This window comes from Heloderma suspectum, chromosome 11, assembly GCF_057233095.1.
Source record: "Heloderma suspectum isolate Gila_16-S chromosome 11, 16-S_ref, whole genome shotgun sequence".
Classification (NCBI taxonomy): domain Eukaryota; kingdom Metazoa; phylum Chordata; class Lepidosauria; order Squamata; family Helodermatidae; genus Heloderma; species Heloderma suspectum.
In genome coordinates, this window is record NC_139468.1 from 23,241,651 (window position 1) to 23,264,959 (window position 23,309).

At 44.8% G+C, this 23,309-nt stretch overlaps 1 protein-coding gene across 1 annotated transcript; it reads left to right on the forward strand.

Moving 5' to 3' along the window:
• The first annotated feature begins 36 nt into the window (after window positions 1–36).
• Window positions 37–22,537, forward strand: USP50 (ubiquitin specific peptidase 50). The gene is made up of 7 exons (XM_084817205.1): window positions 37–215; window positions 10,459–10,662; window positions 11,870–12,065; window positions 15,141–15,347; window positions 19,228–19,370; window positions 20,161–20,293; window positions 22,087–22,537. Exons 1-7 carry the CDS (start codon window positions 163–165, stop codon window positions 22,276–22,278), a joined length of 1,128 nt encoding a protein of 375 aa, XP_084673331.1. The 5' UTR covers window positions 37–162; the 3' UTR covers window positions 22,279–22,537.
• The last annotated feature ends 772 nt before the right edge of the window (window positions 22,538–23,309 follow it).

The following is a 23,309-nucleotide window of genomic DNA, read 5'->3' on the forward strand; positions in this document are numbered from 1 at the left end:
ACAAGGCTGCCTATTTTGGGTCCTCTGAGTGCCACTAAGATGAAACAATGTGATTGCACAAGAAAGCAGAAAAAGCAAGCATCAAAATGAAGAGGAGGTGGTAAACCAGCTTCCCCGCAAACTCCAGTTAGAGCACCACTTTGTCTCCTTGCAAGCCAGCAGATGGCTTCCAGGTCCACAAAGATGCCTGATGACTTCAATATATATTATCTTCTGTGAGTTTCTGTTTTAAATTAATTACTGTCTAGTCACTAGATTCCAGTGGGTATAAGTTGAGGGATGTGGAGAGATTCCTGCATCTGCTTGGTTCTTTGGAGAACTGGGTGTCGTGGAATCAGCAGTTGGGAAGAGGGTAAACGTATTTGACATATTTTTGAATAAGGTGCTTTGCTTGGACAAAAATCTGTACTGATAGAGATGAAAAGACTGAAATTGACCTTTGGGTTGGGGTCATGTATATCCCACCATTTTCCCATACAGTGTTTTAGTCTTTGAAAAGTCCATCAAAAGTCATTGTTAAATGCTATGCAGGCATACTGCATTTGGGTAGGTGGTTGATAGAGCAGATGTACTGGCTGTACAATTAAACCACAATGCTGTGATTTAACTGGTATGAGAAGCATCGTGATGTGTCTCAAATGTAGGGCTGGTTTGCACATAACAACAACCCAGGGTTCTTTTAAACCCTGGGTAGTGAACAAGTCATGATGTGTTTCTCCCCCAGACAAGCCAGAGTTGAAACCCAGGGTTCCTGGTTCGCATGTCATGGCAAACAACTCAGGGATGCTCCTGCTGTGGGAGTGATTGGGGGTGATTGGGCAGCATGCACCAGTATGCTGACTTGTTACAATAACCCAGTTTTTTTTTTAATTTTGGGTCATTTTGACATACAACTCAGGCTGCAGGAATATTGCCATTGTAACATTTCCTTTGGCTTTTCTTTAAAACATCCTAGACCAGCCTTGCCCAACTTGGTGCTCTCCAAACGTTTTGAATTTCAACTCCCATCAGCCATAGCCAACATGGCTAATGGTCAGGAATTCTGGGAGTTGTAGTCCAAAACATCTGGAGGACATTAGGTTGGGGAAGGTTGCCCTGGACAATTCCTAGGTCACTCATTTCACTTTGTTATTTGGGCACCCCCTATTGTGGTAAGTTTTGTTAATGAACTTGCTGAGGTCTGGTTTGTTATGCTGGATTAATCTGTGGAGAACCAATGCACAAGAATCTCATTTTGTGAGCAGGCAGCTAGACCTGGCGACTTCTCTCAGGGATTACAGATTTTGTAAAATCCATTCCATCCGTGTTTGGTGGATTGTCAGGTGCCTTTTCTTCCATCATCTGCTCAGTGATGAGATCAAATTATTTTTCCAATTTCCCGAATTGATGCAAATCCGCATTTGTGAAAATGCTCACCCCCCCTCCAAAATGTGCAAATCCCCCCCCCATGTGTTTTCGCACTTTAGCCTATGGGGAAAATGCATTTTCATCCAGTGTTCTTTTAATTTTATTTATTTTTCTATGAGTAAATTTGCGTAAAATTCCAGAAAGTAAAAAGAAACAAATCCCATTCCATGGGACTCTGGAAAAGCTAGTCTGCTATGGAATCCTCGGGTCAGATTCATAAAAATCCGAGCTCATTTGATTCTGTTGCAGATTTCTTTCACATCCCTATCTCCGGTAAACTGAGGTAAACTTAAAAGTATTTTGCCAACCTAGACAAAGTGAGACATTTTGACGTTGTGGTTTCTGGGGCACATTCCCAGTTTTAGCGGGAAGCCAGCCAATGTGAGAACTGAGATTTCCAGAGTGCCTCTGACACATAGCAGATACCCTTTGAATTGTGCTACCCTGAGCATTGTAGTGGAATATGCCTTATAGCGTGTAGAGCTGATAGGAATTTATTGTGTTTTGTAGATGTGACTAGTTCTATGTGTGTGCTGTGAGATAACTACGAGTAGTGGATTGTATTCTTGGAAATGAAGGCTGCCTGCCACGTGTGGCTCAATCAAGTAGAGAAAGCAGTAAGCTTCCAGGAATGCCCTTATTGCTGGCTTCAATGGCAGACCTGGCTGCACTGAGAACAATAGGAATGCTGGTAGGACCAGGTTTGAAACTAAGGGTGAGATCATCGATATTGTAGGGGTTAAAATAGACCAGGGTTAAATTTGCTTAGTGGAGATATCCTGGGGGAATGAGACAACCGTCATAGGTGCGTAGGCTGGCTTCACACACTATGCCTTCCATTAGGTAATTATGAAGCCTTGATATTGACTTAGATTGAGAGGAACCTAGGTTCGCTGTATTAACAATATGCTGGCTACTATTTTCATTATACTTTTAATGATCATAACTTGTGTGTATTTAGGGATGTTTGTAATCTGCCTCATCTTAGCTAAAGCTTGTTATTCTCTTAGACTATCTGAGCAATACATATATATTATTTCATACCAACTTTGTGTTGTCTGGCTTCAGAGAAGTTTCAGGGACCACTACCCATACTTTAATTCTTGAAGCCCAAAGCACTCGGTAAAGACTTGCAAATCTATCACTGAGCGGGGTCTGTCCTTAAAGCCATTGTGTTCTCTCTTGATCTGGTGAGTCTCAGTCACACCAATTCAAGTTTGGGAAACAAGTTAGTCGGATGGAGCGAGAAGAAGTTACTCGTCTCAGCATCGGCATAATGTGCCTGTGCAATTGATCCAGCTGTCTGGCTATCTCTGCCACCCAGTTATTTTGTAGGAAGGCCCACTAGAAGCTATGATTAGAATAAAGGATCACAAAAAGAGATAAAGTTCTTATCAAAGCCAACCTGAACTAGCAATTTAGGTGAGAACAATTCTGATCAATGAATCCAGTTACCCTTGTAGGCATTGATATTTTAGGCTGGTTTGACTTTGATATATGTCAAAATCGACTTAAAATTTGACTTCTCCAAATGGAATGCTTTATGGGATTGGGTCTGCCAGGAAGGTAACAGCCGCTTTGCATACATCTGCAGGCTCCATACGTAGTGGGATATACCTCGGACATACATTTATGCCTCGCCTGCAGATACATTATCATGAAGGGTGGCCATGTGCCCTGTTTTGCAGAGGACCATCCCTTATTTGAAGGGGTGTCCTGTCCAAGTTCAGTTTAAAAATAAGGGGCAATATCCAGCTCCTTCGTTCTGTTAGTGCAAATGACACTGCACTAGCGGAAACTAGGTCCTGGACTACGTGCAAGAGGAAAACCCAACTAAAGTTAGGTTTGCACAACCAGTTGCTCATAACTCTTGTGCAACCCCTTGTGCATCCTGTTGTTCATAATTCTTGTGCAACCCGTTGGGCAACCTGTTGAGCAACTGATTGTGCAAGTGCAATGGGCAACCACTTGCGCAACAGAAAGATTAGGCAGAACTTTGCTAGCACTATTTGTCATTTGTGGAATGACACTTGGACACTGCCCAGTGAAACCTAAGAAGGGAGAGCATCTGGGGCCCTGGAGTTGCCCATCCACAGTTAGTACCTGGACAGCAGACTGAACAGGCAGGCACACAGGTCACAGTCCTCCCCACTATGAAACTATGTTTCTTTTAAAATTATAATAATTATTTATATATTTGTATTTATATATATATGTATACTAACATATGCAAATTTTCTGCAGATTGGTTTCCTCTTTTTAAAAATGATGTATTTTCTGCTTTGGGGTGATGCATAAGTGGCCAACCTATTGTCATGTGTGACACAGCATGTAAATGCAACCCATCTGCCACAATAAAGGAGATGGGTGGATGACACGGATGGGGCATTGATGCATGCAACCTCCATCGCAGGTGAGGCTCTACCTGTGGTGGCCCAAGATTTGCTCCAGTACCTCATCATGCACAATCTACCTGATGGCCTGTGCAAACCATCCCAAAGAGAAATGTAGGGCCAGTTCAGACATGTGGCCCTCTCCTCCTAGATATATGCACAGATGCCTGGCTTACGCATCAGGTCATGAGTGTGCTGGTGTGTGTGTTTCTGGATTCCATTCCCCATTGAACATACCATCATATCACTGGGACAGATCTCTGAACCAAACCTTGGACATCACAACCACTCACACTTGTACATTCCATAGTCTTTTCTTTTTCCCATTAGGCATATACATTTCTTCATATATTCTTATGCTTTGGCTACAATAAATGGAAGTCTCCAATGTCTCAGAGGAATTGTCAGGAATGAATCTGAGTGTGTGGAGTTGTCTGGCAGCTCAGATTCAGAATCTGAATGGGAACAGCCAGAACACAGGGAGGCACCCTCCCTAATGAGTGTAGATTCTTCCCAAGACCTTGACACACAGATGGCCCGGCCTGAACGGCTCCCCTATTCCTCCACCATGAGAACCCAGGTTTCGGGGGGGGGGGAGGGATGTGACTTGGGGGATGCTAGGGTCCATTGCAGAGCGAAGTGGGAAAAGTTAGAGGTGGGGTTCAGATGCTTCGCCAGGTTGGCCACTCGTGGAAGCCAACATAGGAGGAATCCACCCTAAGGGAGGGGCATCCCTGCGAACCTAGTCTGGTCAAGAAGATCATGCCCAGATTGCTGGCAACTTCTCTAACTTGTCTTCTCAATTGATATTCATAGATGTGTGGATTAGCTGTTTCATTGCAGGCTTGAGAGTTTCCTAGAATCTCTCAAGACTGCAGTTTGTAATTAAGCTAGTTGTTAACTAATAAAGTAGTGTAGCCCGAAGCCTTGTTTCCTGGAGTGTGTTGATTGTGAAGGGGAAGGACAAAGAACGTGACAGAAATGTGGTAAGAAGTAGGGCTGCCCACTTTTCAGCTGGCCAGCTGCTACTGCATCTTCAACACAGCCTTGACTTTCAGCAATTAGGTGAAGCTTTTCACCACATGGACATGGGCCTACATATTGCTGCTGATCATGCTGTTGTTAAGAGCACAGCAGCAGGGGCCAGTTGAAAAGTTGGCAACCCCAACCATGAATTCATTGTTCTCTTTTCATCACACCTGTTCACATCATTCTTTATTTTGACAATAATGGAATCAATTGGGCCGATTTCTTTCCCCCCTCTTACCAAAGATTTAGGTCTCCTGTTCTTGGCTTTTGCTCAGCTCAGTATTTTGACTGTCGTAGTTTGAACTTTGACTCATTTTAGGGGGTGCTTCCTTGTCCTATGCTGCTCTGATGCTGATTGTATGTTTCCCTCTATCTGATCTGGTCACTTCTTAGCATGACCCATTCACTTAACTAGGTTGGTAATTTCTGACAAGTGTTTTCATTGTTAACTTCCCATAAATTGTGAGGCCGAACATAAAACGTTTTGACTAGTTCCCCTTCATTTTGGCTATATTAAAAAAAGGAAGTAAGTAAGAAGAAAGTGAGTTCAGGTTCAAGTCACAGGCAGGGTACCTTGGAATACTAGTTGTTAGGCAACGAACAGGAAGGCTATTCCCTTCATACCCTACTTGTGGGCTTCCTAGAGGCATCAACTGGTACTGTTGGATGCAGAATGTTGGACTAAAAGGCTCTGGAACTGATCCACCAGGTCTTTTATGTTCTTAAAGGATGGAATCATTAAATAATAAGGGATCACTGTGCTTTCTGAGGATATGATATGATGACTTCTGTGATTCCCTAAGCAGCATGATCCAAAGTTGGTTTTATGAAATGGCCCAGGTCTCAGGACCCAAACACTGTAGCTGGTGCCTATTCTTTTGTTAATATGTGTAGTGCCCATGAAATGTCCATTCCTTCTGGGAAACCCAATCTTATGTGGCTTTCCCCTTGGCAAGAATGCAGAAGTATCTGTTGCAAATCCACCCTTGCTAAGAGAAGTGATGCTGTCTCTTAGCAAGAAACATGATCTGGTGTTAAGACAGAACTCCACATTTTAAGAAACACGGGGCTGCCATCAAAAATAACACCCTGTGTGTGGTTTTCCCTGCCCCCTTTGTAACAAATAGTCCAATTTATCCCCTGTGCCTCTTTCCCTGTTCCTTGTCATCGGCTAGTTGGGATGAGAAGATCCAAGGTAATGACACAGAATAAATTACAGTATACAAAATAAGATGTAGTAGAACATGTTGAGGGAGAGGAAAAAGGCTACTGTTTTCAGCAGAAGTCCTTTGTCTCTAAAAAATGTAGTTTTGTGCCTGGCTGTTTTCTGTTTAATTTGCCATCCAATTCCCCCCCCCCCCTTCTCAGCCATGTTAAATACTGGGCCATTTAAACTTGGCATAACTTTTCTATCACTGAGTGCGTTAGGAATTTATAGAGCCTAGAAGCGATTTGGTTCCTCCTTAAAATCCTCAGGGCTGCTTCTACCGCATATATGTATAATTTAAATGCAGACCCCCAAGAAGAAAATTCACAGGACTGATGAAGTAAGTCAATTGTGAATGGCACATGCACATTTAAGTGGCCAGGTTTCACTGCAATATTACTTTAACTAACTTTTCCATTTATACCTTGCCACAGAGATGTCAGGGGCAGCTTATGATATTGCATTAAAAAATAAAACAAAAGTGCAATAAAATATCAGTTTAAAAATCTCCTCCTACAGCATAAAAACAGCATGCCAGAAACAAATGAAACAATTTCAAATTAATTAATAGCTGATCATTTCACAAGCAAGTTTACCATTAAGATTTGCAGCAGCTTCTTCTCTCTGCAGACGAGGTAGGCCTCTTAGAAGACTGGTGAGATCTGAGGGATACTTGAGAGCCCTCAAAGAATTTTCTACTGGTGTGGCTGGTGCTCTTATCAAACCCCTATACACTCTCTGGTGGCCTTCCTCAACATGGTGTCCTCCAGGTGTTTTGGACTTAATCTACCATCAAATCCAGCCAGCATGGCCAACGGTCAGGAATGCAGGAAGTTTGCATCCAAAACATCTGGAGTGCACCAGGCTGGGGAAGGCTGAGCTGTGGAGATGAACGCAAGTGACAGAAAACTCAGAGGGAAGAACTAATCTTTGAGCTTCTTCTGTGGCAATGATGGTGTTGAAGAAGCAGTTACTTCAGCAGCACCACTGTGTCTATGCAGTGCCTTCCAAAGGAGTTTTTCTGGGTGGTTTGTGGCCTCCTCTGTCCTGGGCAATGGGAAGATGTGGAGTACCTATCTGCGGCCCACCATGAATTGAGTGCTAAGCATTTTGAAGGTAACGCCTCCAGTTGCATCGATTAATGTGTCGAGGGCATCACCCGGTTCTATTCTCTGCCGATGAGGTTCTATTCTCATGGCTTGAGGTGCCTGGTGGGCTGCAGTTTGCCATGATTTCCTGGCTGCTGCTTCCATGCACGCTGTAGGCAAACCTGGCTATTTAAATACGCACGTGTTTGTTTGCAAATGGCACACCACCCTGTGTATTTTGCACTTGGGTATTTGCACAAAGTCCAACAGTAAAGCGTTAGTCTATTCTCACATGACAAGGCTACCAGCTGGCAAAGGCTGACAAAGAAAGTGACACTTAGGTCTCACTGAAATCAACCCAGGTTAATTGCAACTAATTTGTCCCATTGCTTTCAATAAGACTTAAGCATGACTTTTTCCAGATTGGGGCTCCTGCGTAATGGAAAATGGGGTGGGTGTGGGGTATTGGCTGGCAGGTACTCAGAGGCTACAGTGGTCCAGGAAAAGGCTTTGTTAAACGTTATCAAATTGGAAATCATTCCACGCAAGTGAGAATTAGCGGCTGCTCTTTCCTCTGGAAAAGACAGCAATTCTAGCTCAGGCTGAGCAGCTTTACATAAGTTTGATGCCGACAAATATCTGCAGTTTGTTCATTTAACTTCTGCAGGCATGTCCCTTATACCAGAATGCTTTGGTGTTGTCAATTCTTCGGTGTAGTTCAATTTGCACATGAACCCAGCTCTCCTATTAATTCTTAGAAGTGATGCTGAAACACACCTGGGTTTGGATGTACAGTATTGGTTTTTTTTTACATGAGACGTATTGGTGAGTACAGAAAGGGCCAGTGTTTGTGATGTTTTCTATATAACTGTGTACACGGGCATAGGGCAGTGTAATCCTATGGATGTCTACTCAGAAGTAAGCCATACTGATTTCAGCGAGAGTTACTCTGCAGTAGGTTTGCACAGGACTGTAGCCGCATACTCCATCTGTAAAAATTGTGTGTGTGTGTTGCTGGGCATGTACTCAGGGATTTACTGACAACCAACAGCTTTCCAAAGGGTGTGCAAGTTGACAAAATAGATACCAGGGCTCATTTTTAACATTTTCAATGCCAAGTCTCAACTGTGGAACATAGGATGCAAAAGATATAAGGAGGTGTCCCTGAGCAGCCAGAGAGCACATTCTGCAACCCTAGCAAGTCTTCACACGCTGGGGATGAGGGTGAACGCCCATATCATAGCGTGTTTCTTGAGAGACTCTATCCCTGGCGTCTCTTTTCCTAAAACTAAGCACTGATAGGTACAAGATCTTCAGATACAATGGTGTAAATACAGCATAGATATGTAGGATTCCTGCGCCCAGTGTACTCTTTGCACAGAAGGGATAGTGTGTGCAGAAGCCCTCATTTTGTCTAGTATAGCAGACAGATTGCATAAGTGGTGTACATCTGGGACCAGTTCTCATTAGTTGGAAAAACAATGAGGAAGCTATCAAGCTTGGCTTCCGCTGACGAGTTTGACTTTCACATAAGACAGGCACGTGATGGCTGTTTCACACGACCAAGTTCCCGTGTAATTGTCACTGTTATTACTCCATTATAAATAGTTGTATGAACTGGCCACAGGCACTGCGGCAAACAGCCTTCTGCAGCCTTTCATAATGCAACAATGGGTGTTATAAAATACGGGCAGTGTTAGGGCAATGCTGGAACAGAACGGTTTTCAAACTGTGTTCTGGAGTTGCTTGGAAGCTTAGCCAGTGGTGCAGCGATGGCTAGACCTTGGGACCAAACTCCAGAGCCCCTCAGTCAAGAAAGCAGCAAGTGGTGAGGGCAGCAGAAGCAAACTTCATTTTATTCCTGTAGTCTTGACGGTGCTCTGACTGAAGTGAGCTTAAAATGCAAAACTGCACATGCGCAGAGTGTTATTTAAAAAAAACATAGGCAAGCATTGTAACATATAAGGAATGTAGAAGCAGTTGTCAAGCACAGAATAGTGGTTGCGGGTGACAGGGAGAATTCTTCACAATTGAAGAAATACACAGGGCTGTTTTAACCCCCACCCCCAAGAAGATCATTACGTTCAGGGTCTAAGATTATCTAGCTTCACCATTTAGCTTAACAGGGGTTGTTGTTGTTGTTGTTGTTATTATTATTATTGAATTTATTAATCGCCCATCTGGCTGGTCACCCAGCCACTCTGGGCGATGTACAGCATATAATAAAACAGTTTAAACAATAAAATTCTACAATAAAAACATTATCTAAAATACCCTAACCCACCCCAAATGCCTGCCTGAACAACCACATTTTTAATGCACGGCAGAAGCTCATTAAAGAAGGGGCATGGCGGAGTTCCCTAGAGAGAGAGTTCCACAGAGTGGGGGCCACCACAGAGAAGGCCCTCTCCCTCGTTCCCACCAGTCTAGCTGTCCTGGCTGATGGGACAGAGAAGGCCATCCGAGGCTGATCTTGTTAAGCGGCCTGTCTGGTGCTGCTGGAGGCGCTCCTTAAGATAGGCTGGACTGGAACCATACAGGGTTTTAAAGGTCAAAACCAACACCTTGAATTTGGCCCAAAAAACAGCTGGTAACCAGTGCAACTCCTTCAGTACTGGAGTGATGTGATCTCGCCGGCGGCTGCCTTTCATCAGGTGAGCCGCCGCGTTCTGTACCAGCTCCAGCTTCCGAACCGTCTTCAAGGGTAACCCCACGTAGAGCGCATTACAGTAGTCTAAACGAGAGGAGACCAGGGTATGTACTACTGATGGGAGCAGATGGTCAGGAAGGAAGGGGTGCAGCCGCCGTATCAGATGGAGTCGATGCAGCGCTGTCCAGCTCACAGCTGACACCTGAGCCTCCATGGACAGCTGGGAGTCCAAAATGACCCCCAGGCTGCGGACCTGGTCTTTCAAGGGTAGCTGTACCCCATTCAACACCAGGTCAACATCCCCCAGCCTCCTCTTGTCTCCCACCAAAAGTACCTCGGTCTTGAAGAACAATAATGGTGTATGTGTTTTCCAGGAAAATCACTCGCTCACCACTGCAGGTAGCTTGCCTGCCATGTGCAAGCCACTGGCAGAGCATTCGATGTTGCAGAGTGCACGCTTGGTTTATGAAGGGGGATGGTGAGGCCTGGCTGGTTTGACCGGTGCATCACGGTTTGAACTGTGCCCTAACGCTCTACAGAAGTGCAGGGGTTCCCTTGCAGAGGTGCAGAGAAGGAGACGTGAAAAGTGAAACTGGGAAACCAGCACTTTATAATGTAAAGGTTTTGCTCATATCATGCCCAAAACAAGCCTTGTTTGACCATCATTTGGCTTTGGGACTACAGCAAGGCTGTCCTTCCCTTGGGGAGTTCACCGGAGGAGCCTATGGATGACTCCAGAGACGAGACAAAACCACAGTACCAAGGACTAACTGGCCTGCGTAACCTAGGCAACACCTGTTATATGAATGCCGTGATTCAGTGCCTTTGCAGTGTCTCCCCGCTGGTGGAATATTTCCTCTCTGGAAAGTACACAGCATCGCTAGACAAGTAAGTTAATTGCCTTGCTCTGCAAGAATGCAGCTTCTTTTTTTGGCCAGCAATACTCCTATTGCTGAAAGGAATGACGTTTCACAGGGACTTAGGGCCAGTTCCCAATTGTTTGTTACTACTAAGATGTTGTAATCACACACTCAAAGTATAAAATGTGAACAAGCACGGGACAGAAACTTGGGTTAGCAGGCACTTGTATCGTGCACACGGCTCAGGAGCCAGGGTTGGCTACGGCTCCCTGCTGAGTGTACTTTCGGTGGCAAACCCAGGTGAAAAGGCACGTCAGTTGGACAGGCCATTGGTTGCAGGGGCATTTGTCCACTGAAAACCCTAAAGCATAATTGGCTTTCTTTTGCCTTGCCGTTTCTCACCATCCAGCGGATTCACTGTGGTTCCTAAGCTGTTCATTAAGTGTGTGTGTGGGGGGACACAACCAAGAGAAGTGGGGACAAGCAGAGAAGTGGGCCCCTCTTCCTTCCAGGCCCATAGCTAGACAGTTTGTGAAGGCAGCTGGGGGTAGTGGCTGACAGATCAAGGAGGCAGATGGTAATGGATTTCTGCCAGTTCTTGTCCCCACTGCGCCCCACTCCACCACCACATTTTGGCCTTTAAGGTTAGAAGATTCAGAGAGAAGTAAGTTGCAGAACAAAGTCAGATGCCTTTCTTGTCACCTGCACCAAATATAAAGAAATAGGTCCATAAGCATCGTCTTCAAAGACATGCATTGTTCACAATCTATAAAGAAAGACATGCACAGCTAAAATAAAAAGGCAATGCAGACCCCTCTCCAACCCACAAGTCCATCAAAAGTTATTGTTAAATGCTATGCAGACACACTGCATTTGGGTAGGTGGTTGATAGAGCAGGTGTACTGACTGTACAATTAAACCACAATGCTGTGATTTAACTGGTGTGAGAAGCATTGTGATGTCTCTCAAATGTAGGGCTGGTTTGCACATAACGATAACCCAGGGTTTTTTTTGCTTGACTTCTTGACTGAGGGCAATTGCTACATAGAACAACTTCAGACTCGTTGCCGTGCAGGAACAGGGTGGGCGAGTTCAGCTAAACTGCTCTGAGCAGTTGAGCTAGCCACCTAATACACGGGCTCTGTGGGACCATACCCTTTGCTGCACACTTACATTGGTCATCTTGGATTATTTGCTTGTTCACAATCACCCTGCACTCGCTTTTAATCTCTAAGGGAGAATGGAGAGATTGCAACAGCGTTCGCTTATTTGATGAATGACATGTGGCTTGGGGACTTTGACTGTGTATCGCCAGAGGTATTTAGATTGGTCATTGGCGAGCGATACCCCGCTTTCATCAAGAAGACCCAGCAGGATGCTCAGGAGTTTCTGATCTATGTCTTGAACGAACTGCACGAAGCCCTCAAGAAGGTGAGTACTACCCTTCATCCACTCTAGCCTGCCTTTGTATGGGCATTAAATTCTTATTGTTCGTAACATTTGGTGGCAATGAGTTCCATGGTCACATTGGACAAAATTGTGGGAGAAGCATTTCCCTTTACGCAGCTTGTATTGTACTTTCTTGAGGACTGGGTCACACACTGTTTGTGTGTACATGCTATCATCGCCTCCAGTATTAAGGGAGTTGCTTCATATATTCTGCTGTGAGACACTGTATGCTGATTACTCAAGTGGTGTACAAGTTTCACTGGACATCTATTAGTTCTAGTGTTACGAGACACCAGGTTCATTCAGGTATCATGAACAAAGACTTTAATGAGTGACGCCTTTAATGAGTTTTTCACGGATAAAATCTCTTGGATACAAGCCGACTTGGACACTGTCGTGGGGACAGAAATCAACAGTGGGGTATCCAGCAACTCTGCTTGTATGATTAAACTGGATCATTTTCAGCTTGTGGCTCTTGATGATGTGGACAAGCTGCTTGGTTTTGTCAAAAAGACATCTTGCCTTCTCAATCCCTGCCCATCCTGGCTTGCAGTCCAGAGAGGGTAAAGCAACTTTGCTGAATATTATTAATGCCTCCCTAAGGGAAGGTAATTTTCCATCATGTCTAAAAGAAGCAATTGTTAGACCGCTTCTGAAGAAGGCTTCACTTGACCCCCTGGACTTCAATAATTATAGGCCAGTAAGTAATCTACCATTCTGGGGCAAGGTAATCGAGAAGGCAGTGTCCATTCAACTCCAAGCAGTCTTGGTTGAAACTGATTACCTGGACCCATTTTAAACCAGCTTCAGAGCGGGATATGGAGTTGAGACTGCCATAGTCACCTTGGTGGATGATCTTCACCTGGGAATTGATAGGGGGAGTGTATCCCTGTTGATTCTTTTGGATCTCTCAGCGGTACTTGATACCATCGACCATGGTATCCTTCTGGATAGCCTGAGGGAGTTGGGGATTGGGGTCACTGCTCTGCAGCGGTTCTGCTCCTTTCTCTCAGGACGGTTCCAGATGGTGTTGCTCGGGGATAGCTGTTCCTTGAAAAAGGAACTATTATGTGGAGTCCCTCAGGGCTCCATTCTATCCCCGATGCTGTTCAATATCTACATGAAACTGCTGGGAGAGATCATCAGGAGGTTTGGGGCTGAGTGTTATCAGTATGCTGATGACACCCAAATCTACTTCTCCTTAACATCTTTATCCAAGGAAGGTATGACTCCTCTGAATGACTGCCTGAAGTCAGTAATGGGCTGGATGAGGGAGAACAAGCTGAAACTGAATCCAGGCAAGACAGAGGCGCTCATCGTGAAAGGTCCTAATTCAGGTATTGAGGTATGTCAACCAGTTCTGGATGGGGTTGCACTCCCCCTGAAGGAGCAAGTTTGTAGCTTGGGGGTGCTTCTTGACCCAGCCCTTCTCCTGGCACCCCAGGTGGAGGCAACGGTGAGAAGTGCCTGTTATCAACTTTGGCTGATATGCCAGCTACACCCATTCCTGGAACATATGGACCTGGTAACGGTGGTGCACGCGCTGGTAACCTCTAGGCTTGATTTCTGCAATGCGCTGTACTTGGGGCTGGCTTTATATTTAGCTCAGAAACTTCCAACTGGTACAAAATATGGCAGCCAGGTTGGTCTCTGGGACATCCTGTGGACACCATATTACACCAGTTTTAAAATCCGCTGCCAATTTGTTTCTGAGCAAAATATAAAATGCTGGTTCTTACCTTTAAAGCCTTACATGCTCTAGGTCCAAGGTACCTTAGGGAGTGCCTTCTTCACTACATCCAGGTCCACCACCTAAGGTCCTCTGAGGGCTCTCTGCTGCGGCTGCCTAATGTGAGACTGGCAGCCACATGCAAGAGGACCTTTTCCTTTGCCGCCCTTCAGTTGTGGAACGACCTGCCAGTTGAAATGCACCTGCTGACCTCGCTGAAGCTTTTTAAGTAGGCATTAAAGACACCATTATTCCGTCAGGCCTTCCCTTTGTAGTTCGTCCTGCAGACTTTTGTATGCTGGTTTAAGCAGTGTTGTTTTAAGCTGTGTTTTGTTACTGGATTTTTAAAAAAAAATGTTTTTAGGTCAAAGTTGTTTTTAGTTGTATGTTGTTTGTCCGTATCTTTTATGTAAATGGTTTTTAAACGTTGTATATTGTATTTTGATTTTACTTTTGTAAACCACCCAGAGAGCTTCAGCTATGGGGCAGTATAGAAATGTAATAAATAATTTTAAAAATAAGGTCTTGAGGAGTCTTGGGCTCATGCGCTTCTCTTCCCCTCGTGCAGCACAATTCCTGTTTTCACTTCCTGATTCTCACCAAGCCATAGTTTGCTATTTCATCCAAACTGGGCAAATTGTGGTTTGCTTGCAAACCACAATGATAAAACCGCATTCAGCCTTTGGCTTGCAATTCTGGTGTGTGGGCATAGCACACCATCATTTTTGCCGAATTCCGATGAAATGGTAAACTACGGTTCACTGAGAGCCAGGAAGCAAAAGGTAGAAATTGCAGCACACAAGTCAGAGGCTCCTCAGGGCACAATCATGTCATATCATGTCAAGTCATGATTTGGTATTATGTCTCATAATACCGGGGAGAGGAAAAACAGTACAAAAATCTGTACTCAGCAGCCATGTGTCATTCGACCATAAGGTGGCCTAGCGACACCACATTCCATTTCATGGCCTTGCTGCCTCCAGTTCAAACCTCAATTTGCAATGGAGAGTTAAATCCACACATGTAGTGGAAACTAAGCTTTTTTTTTTTAATGAATGTGGAGGATATTTTATTTCACCTTCATTCTAAAATGTCAAATTTTGGGCTTTGAAAGACCAACTCACCTGTCTAGGAAATCAGTTACTGTCCCTGAAATCAGCGTCGAAACATTGATGGGGAATCTGGATTATTGCATTTTTTAAAATCAAAATTTCACAGTGACTGACTGAGGATGATTTTAAAACAGAATTATACTTCGGATTGGTTACAGGGGCAAATAAAAAGGATGTCATTGTTATATTGAATGTGGCACTTTTCTTCCTTTGCAGACAAGTAGGAGAAGAAACCAGGGGACCTCATCTACTGCTTGGGAATCCAGGGGCTACGTCAGCGAATCGTCCATTATCACCCGCCTTTTTGAAGGACATCTCAGTTATGACATCATGTGTTTGGAATGTCAAACTACCACGTACAAAAACGAGATCTTCACAGTGTTATCTCTACCCATCCCTTATGAAACAGAATGCTCACTAGAGGTATTCTCACTGACGAAGAAAACTGCTTTTGTTTGGTTCTCCCTTGGTCACTTATGCTGTAGTAATTGTTGCTGCACTCTGATTTTTGCATGTAATGCTGGGGGTGCGTGGGTGGGTTGTAAATGAACTGCCCAGAGAGCTTCAGCTATTGGGTGGTATACGTAATTTTTTTTTTTAAAACCCTCATTTAATTCAGAAATGAGCTGCTTATGATTTGAGCTCAAGCCCCTTTGAATTTCAGGTAGGCTCATAAATAATGAGATAATAATAAGGTTGTGATGGCCACCAATTTGGATAGCTTTAAAAAGGAGTTAGACGACTTCCTGGAGGAGAAGGCTGTCAATGGCTACTAGCCCTGATGGCCATGTGCTACCTCCAGTACCAGAGGCAGTATGCCTGTGTACACCAGTTGCTGGGGAACATGGACAGGGTGGTGCTGTTGCACTCGTGTCCTACTTGTGGGTTTCCCATGGGCAGCTGGCTGGCCACTGTGTGAACAGAATGCTGGACTAGATGGCGCCTTGGTCTGATCCAGCAGGGCTCTTCTTACGTTCTTATAAGCTCAGGCTGTTCCAAGCTATCCCTGACTTCCAGCAGCAGTGACTGGGAGTAGGGCAGGGGTCCCCAACCCTTTTGGACCTGTGGGCATATTTGGGAATTTGAGAAACTGCTGTGGGTACCACCACAAAATGGCTGCCATGGAGGGTGTGGCTAGTCTCATAATGGCTATCATGGAGGCCTGGCTAGTCAAAAGAGAGCGGGGGGAGAAAAAGCGAGGCTAGAGGCTGGGAGGGAGAAATAACAAGGCAAAAGGGGAGAGAGTGAGGCTAGGAGGGGGGAGAAACAGCAAGGTAAAGAGGTGGGGGGAGAGAAATAGCAGGCTAGAAGCTGGGAGTGGAGAGAAACAGCAGGATAAAGGGGGAGGCTGGGAGAGAAAGAGCAACACTAGGGGCTAGGAGGGGAGAGAAAGAAGAAGGCTAGGGACAGGGAATGGAGAAAAATAGTGAGGAAAGGAGTTGGGGAGATAAATAGTGAGGCTAGAGGCTGGGGGTGGAGAGGTAGAGGGAGCAATGGGGAAATGTGGTCAGGCCCTGGAAATAACCCTTTCCTTCTCTTCCTGCCTACTGAACAGCTGATCAGCAGCAGGTTCAGGAAGGAGAACCCAGCACCTTAAAATATTTCAAATTTTTAATTAAAAATAATTTTTTGAAGGGGGCAGGGAGTGGAGACCTTCACAGGCACTCTTGGAGGTCGCCATGGGTGCTGTGTGGGAACCCCTGGCATAGGGAGCGTGAAGGGTAGTACTGCCCTTAGTAAGGATACAGAAGCCCTGGTGAACTACAATTCCCAGAAATCTTGGTGCTGGGAAATCCCTGTTTCAAGCCTAATGAAGGCCCAAGAATGAGTTCCCTCTTTTGTGCCCCACCATTGCTAAATGTAGGGAGAAGGGAAATTGGTTGCAAGAAATGCTGAGGGCCAGTGGAAGGCTGGGAGGGAAATCGTCGGAACCTTTCAGAGAACACTCAGAAAAAGCAATTTCCTGTGAATGTTTGTTTAAACAGTTCTGAAAGAAGCAGCTCATTCCAAATCGAACCAAAGGGAGTTCATGCTTCTGTAATGTTTACTCATTGCCTTCATGCATAGTGAACATTTCTCCTGTGTTACTCCTGTGTAGCGAAGTCCTGAGTTATCCCCTCCCGTAAATGCTGAAATTCTCCAGGATCTTGAGGGTATGGCAAATTGTCAGATCTCACCACATGGGTGTATAGTCATGTTACAAAAATTGTGTTCTTTTCCCTGGTAGACTTTCCAATTAGTTTACCAAGAATGAGAGGAGGCAGAGATCTGGTCCAACACGATTTTATTCTGCAGAATAAGGCAACCCTTGGGGCTAACGCTCCAACAAAGGTCACAATCAAGTGATGTGATTCAAAAGTTTATATAGGCAAGACCTTTGGGGGCTGTCTTACGCCTGCGCTGTACTAATCTCTTTGTCTAGCTGAGCAGGAAACAAAAAACAGACAGCACCTTTTACATATTTAGGCATGTGCAGAGAGGTAGCCTTGTACTCTAGTAAACACATTCTTGGCATTCCTGAGTCTCTGATAAGGCGTTGTGTCTTTGTTTAGCATGGCAGTCTCACACTGAGGTAAAACAGACATAGCCTAGCTTATAAAATCATGGGATAACAGACATACTACAACTGAAATTTCTATAACAGTCACAAGACATGTTTACTGGGTGAAAAATGGTAGCTGCAAGCGTAGCCCTGATTAAGCAAGGAAGAGCCATATATAGGAACAGGTTTCTGTGCTATGTGTGGAGATCCCCTGGGTGGATGCCTGCATTCATCTATCACTTTTGGTACCACTGATCCTCTGTTTGTAGATTATTTCAGTCTTCTCCCTACTTCCAGACTGGTGACAATGCCTAACATTTTTGATGCTGCCCAGACGCTCTGAACAATAATGGTAGACTTCCTTGTGAATGGAAGTAGAAATCCACCAGCAGGAACTGCACGGCCAAATCCCCTTGTGCTCACAATTCCCAATCCAGTTTGCTTCAGCGTGGACAATATCTTTGGAAACATTTAGTTTGGCATTTTAATACTTAATGTTTTATTATTATCATTTATTACATTTCCATGCTGCCCCACAGCCAGAGCTCTCTGGCCAGTTCACAAAGGTTTAAGGCTTTGGCCTTAAAACTCCTCAGTAAGATGTTTTTAAAACTGCCCTTCAAAAATCAAGATCTGAGAACTAATTTTGCTTCCTCTCTGCTAGATTGAATAGGTTAATATTCAACATATTCACAGAGCTACACAGCCTAGTAAGGCTAAGGCAGGGCAGTTTTTATAGCACTGGAGGGCCAGCTGTAGCAAAGATCATATCCAACCTGCAGGGCTAGAAACAGCCGTTATGGAGGGCCGCATGTTCCCCTTCCCTGCTTTACAGCAGGGGTGGGGAACACGTGGCCCTCAAGATGCTGGTGGACTGCAACTCCTGTCAGCCCTAGCTGGCATAGTCAATGGAAAGGGATAGTGGGAGTTGCAGACCAATATCATCTGAAGGGCAGCATGCTCCCCATCCCTCCTATAAAGTGTAACCTGACCTCCCCCAAGATGGTACCTTCCAGGTGTTTTGAATTTCAATTCCCATTAGCCCCAGCCAGAATGACCAATGGTCAGGAATCCAGGCTGGTGTAAACCTGCAACTTTTACTGGTGCCTCCAAAACAGCACTAATCCTATGTGGAGAGGTGGCCGCCTCCAAACTCAGAGGCGGCCACCTAACCAATGCATGACGGGAGAAGCACAGAGGGGATCCTCTCCTCCACGCTCTAGCCACCCTGCATTTGCGACTAGATGGCCGATTTCAGCCGTTTAGCCACGGGACGTCGGAGCGGGGATGCTGGACGATGCATAGGAAGCCTCGTACCGGCCCTTCTGCACTCCCCACCCCTCCCTGCACCCAGGAACGCCCCCTCTTGCCCCGCTCCGCACTGCTCTTACGAGCCCAGACCTCAGGGACCATCTGCACTGCCTACGAGGGGGAGGGGGTGGAGAGGCGGGAACCGACCAATCCTATGGTCACCTAGCCGCTGTCTAGCAGCCACAGGATTGTGCCTTAAGAGTCACAACAGCCTTGTAAGTGGCCTGCAATCCTGATGGCAGGTAGAAGTCTTTTCCACTGCAAGGTTAGGAGATGAAATTGACTGATGGGCCCTGGCACTGTTAAATGGCTCTGCACCTAAATAAAAATATTTTTGGTGGCTCCCCTTCTTACCAACCACAGTAAATTGCATCCTGTGGACAGGTAGCCAACTATGTCAACCAGTCTAATCATGCCCACCTCTCTTTTCAAAACTCCCTTGCTCTCCAGGAATGTCTTGAATGCTTCTTTCAGCAAGACATGCTGACTTGGAACAACCAGATTAACTGCTCCTGCTGTGGAACAAAGACAGACGCTGCAGTGAAAGCCAGTATAGCCAAGGCACCAAAGATGGTTATCTTCCACCTAAAGAGGTACAGACCTTCCTGGTTATTATTTACAACAGGGTGGGCAACCTGTGGCCCTCCAGATGTTTTGGCCTACAATTTCCATAACCCCCCACCATTGGCTATGCTGGCTAGGGCTGATGGGAATGGTAGGCCAAGACATCTGGAGGGCCACAAGTTGCCCACACCTGATTTACAAGATCTCATGTGCTCTCTGGGAGAAGGAGGAGGCAGCAGCTGCCTAAAGAAATTGTTGTTTAAGGTAGGGGGAATAATTTGCACAATGAATTTGTTAAACTATTTCTAGGTCTTTTCTGACTAAATGCAAAGATCATGTCGTCAAGCAATAACTTTGTGCTCATTTCTGCCTCTCAGCAATACTGCTGAAAGATGTACTTCACTGGCAATATTTGACCAGAGGTATCTACGTGCCTTCATCTACCTCTTGGTAGAGTTCAAGTCTTCCACTGCATTTTGTTCTAAGGGTGCTTTGACAGCCACTTGTATTTCTAAGATTTTTTTTTAACAAGGCAAAGCCAGCATGTTCACATATGCTGGCTTTATCTATTCTTCACTCTTCTAGAGAACATACTCCTTTTTTTTTGCAAATAGAGATGAAATATACTATACAAAACCCCCAGTTGACATTAGTTTTATATAAAATGCTTGTCACTGCTCTGGCATGTTTTTTGTACTTCAATGCCCTAGGATAAATATTTTCACTCCCTTCTTCCCCTATACATTCAATATTCACAACACAAAAACTCCAAAACTTATTTGTACTGAACCATTTATAAAGATCTTAATTTATTTTCAGGTTTGACTGTCAAGGCAGTTACAAAAAGAAACTGAAAACCGACATTTACTATCCACTAAATAAACTGGATTTGTCCCCTTACATATATCCACTCTTTCGGAAAAATCCAAAATACAACTTATTCGCTGTGGTGGTAAGTGACATAGAAAACAATTCCAGTGTTAATCTTCTGGAACAGCCTTCCCCAGCCTGGTACCCTCCATATGGGTTGGACTACAACTTTCAGCATCTCCCAGCCAGCACAGATCCAACACATCTGGAGAGCACCAGGTTGGGGAAGGTTGTTCTAAACTAATCTTCCAGATGTCTGCATGCAAGTCTGTCTCTCCAACTTACTCATAAATTGCTTCATAGGTGTGGGTAGATATACTGCAAAAAACAAACAAACTGAGAAGGCGATTATATTTGGGGAAACAGTGTGCTTTTGACTGGCCCCATCTCAATGTGATATCCACAATGCCCCATCTCAATGTGAACACCAGTAAAAAAAACAAGCTCTCAGCAGGTAGCTAGTGAGTGGTTTTGGTGATATCCCCAATCAGAAGATTAAATCAGCTCCTTCTGCCTATCACCACTATGAAAAAGTCTTACCTTGCCCGCCCCCCAACAGCAACAGAGTTTCTTTGACAGGAAGCTTTAAAAAGGCATGGAAAGTCTGCAAGGAAAAAACACACACCCAAAGATGACAAGCCTAGAGAAAGTGAGTGCAATGGAGGAGAAGAAAGGTGACACAAAAACGGATAAGAACAAGGAATGGAAATTATGGCTGGTTGGTGACAGTTCCTCTGAACAGCCTTATACCTGTATAAATTTCCTTCAGTGGCTTGTAAATTGCTAATGGCCATAGGAATGGGATAGAGTTGAACAAGACTAATGTAAAGAAAAGAAGTAGTATAGGCCCAAGAGAAGGGCACACAAATGAGGCAGTGGGGAGAAGGAAGAAACAGGGGCCAAGTATAAGAATTTCGGGATAAAACTAGGTATGGATAGAAAATGGATCTTGCCCATCCACTCAGCTACAGCTTCTCTTTAGAACCAGATTTCCACCATTTATTAATAACCAGATTATTAAGATGGCAGGCATCAACAACAACAACAGATCCTAAATTTCTAGTTTCCCAGAAAAGGCACAACCGGTAATTTCTGACTCGCTTAACAAAACACCTTGTGCGTCAAAAAAGCAAAATCTTGCTTCTATGTGGCAGGTGCTATAAAACCAGAGAAGCTACCCACACAACTGTCCTACTGCACAGAACTGCAGCAATAGTTTGCAAGCAAGTGGGTCAGACTGGCCAAAGGGCCACATCCAGGATTTTCTTCTGTCACTCCAAAACTCTGGAATGCACTCCCTTTGAAGCTGTGACTAGTCCCCATTCTGATTTTGTTCGGGAAGGGGGCTAGTCAAGATGCATTTTAAAAATTGGCTTTTAAGATTGTTTATGGTTCTCAACATTGCTTTTATTGTTTTACGTTTTTATCTCATCAGTTTTTTTTTTAATGCATCACCTTGGTGGGTTTCAGAAAGGTGGTATAGAAATACCTTAAAAAGAGCGTTTGGTTGAATGTGGTTATGATCCACCACAAGAGCGGGAGCCCTACACCATCGGGCTCCCTGATTCCACGGATGACTGGAACCACGTTCAGCTGAACACATTGCAACTCCTCTTCAGACCTTCCCCATCAACACAAGGGACAGCAGCAGCAGAAGAGGCGGTCCCAGCGTGCCTGTTCCTGCCTGCCCTCCACACATAGTTTTTGATCCCTGAAGCAGGTTTACTTCCTGGGGTTACTGTGAGGATAAAATTTGCAAAGGGGGAGGAAACTATGTATGCTACCCATAGCTCCTTGAAGGGTAGGTTAGGATAAAAACGGAATAAGTAGTGCTCTCTCTTAGTGAGCTTTAATGTGTTGCTACTGTTGTTGCAGAACCATTTTGGAGATCTGGATGGTGGCCACTACACTGCGTTCTGCAAACACACACTCACACAAAGCTGGTACAACTTTGATGACTCTCAGATCACTGAGATTCCAGATTCTTCTGTACAAACATCTGCAGCTTATCTCCTGTTTTACAGCAGTCAAACTTTCTCTGCACCTGTAAAAAACCAAAATGGCTAGGAAACACTGAGAACCATTAAGTAGGACGCAGTGACACCTTTGGCAACCATTCACTAACCTGGCCAAGCTTTGGTTCAACATTAAAGAACAGCTGCAATTCTTTCAGTGTGTATTTGGACTGAACTTAGTGATGTCGGAACTGGTCTCTGCACAACTTCTTTCTTCAGTGAAAAGTCGGATGTTGATCATCAACACATTTTCAGTAAGCTTTCACAGAATGTAGCACACACCTAGATAAATAAATTCTTCCAGGGCAGTCACCGTTGGAGTGGTTTTTATTGTTACAGAATTGAAGATGAAATAGCTCTTTATGTCTACTGATAAAATTTTTTACATGGGTTACAGACTGCTGAACTGGGTAGGAAAAATATGAGAGGGCAGCAGAGTGTGTGTATAATGAATGCATGGTTACCGACGCTGAAACCAGGTTAGTTGACTGGCCTTTGTTGGCTGGGTTTTGTTTTTACCTTTGCCGTAGCAATGCCACACTTAAAAGGTGACGAGTTGCACATCTGGCACCTTCCACTAAGGGTCAGGTTCTGGGAGGCACTGGCTTTTCAGTCCAAGTCGCTCCAAACAGGCAAGGGGCACGATCCAAAGGCGCAACTGAAGCTCAGAGGGAGCTGAGGCAGGTGTGTAATCAAAACCAGGCAGGGGTTGAATTCAAGAGCAGCAATTGAGAGGGAGCAGGAGCTTTGAGGTAGGCATTGTCTTCCTGCAAGAGACGGAGGTGTAAGCTCTGAGGCTTGGGCTCTGCAGGGCTGAAGTGTCCACTGACTGTCAGCTGACTCAGGCAGGCTGGATGGCCCTCAAAATCACAGAGCTTACTCTTGTCTGATTTGCTGTGAAAACAAAACACTGACAGTATCGGAGGCAAGGCACCTGAGCCCGAGAGCTGGGAGCCCTAGTTTGAGATGTCCAAAGTAGCTGCAATGGATGTTTGAGAGCCACATCTAGAGGATATAAATGGCTTGGGGTATGCTACAGGGGCCTTATTACTGGTTGGACCAGCTACAGCTTTACCAGAAGAA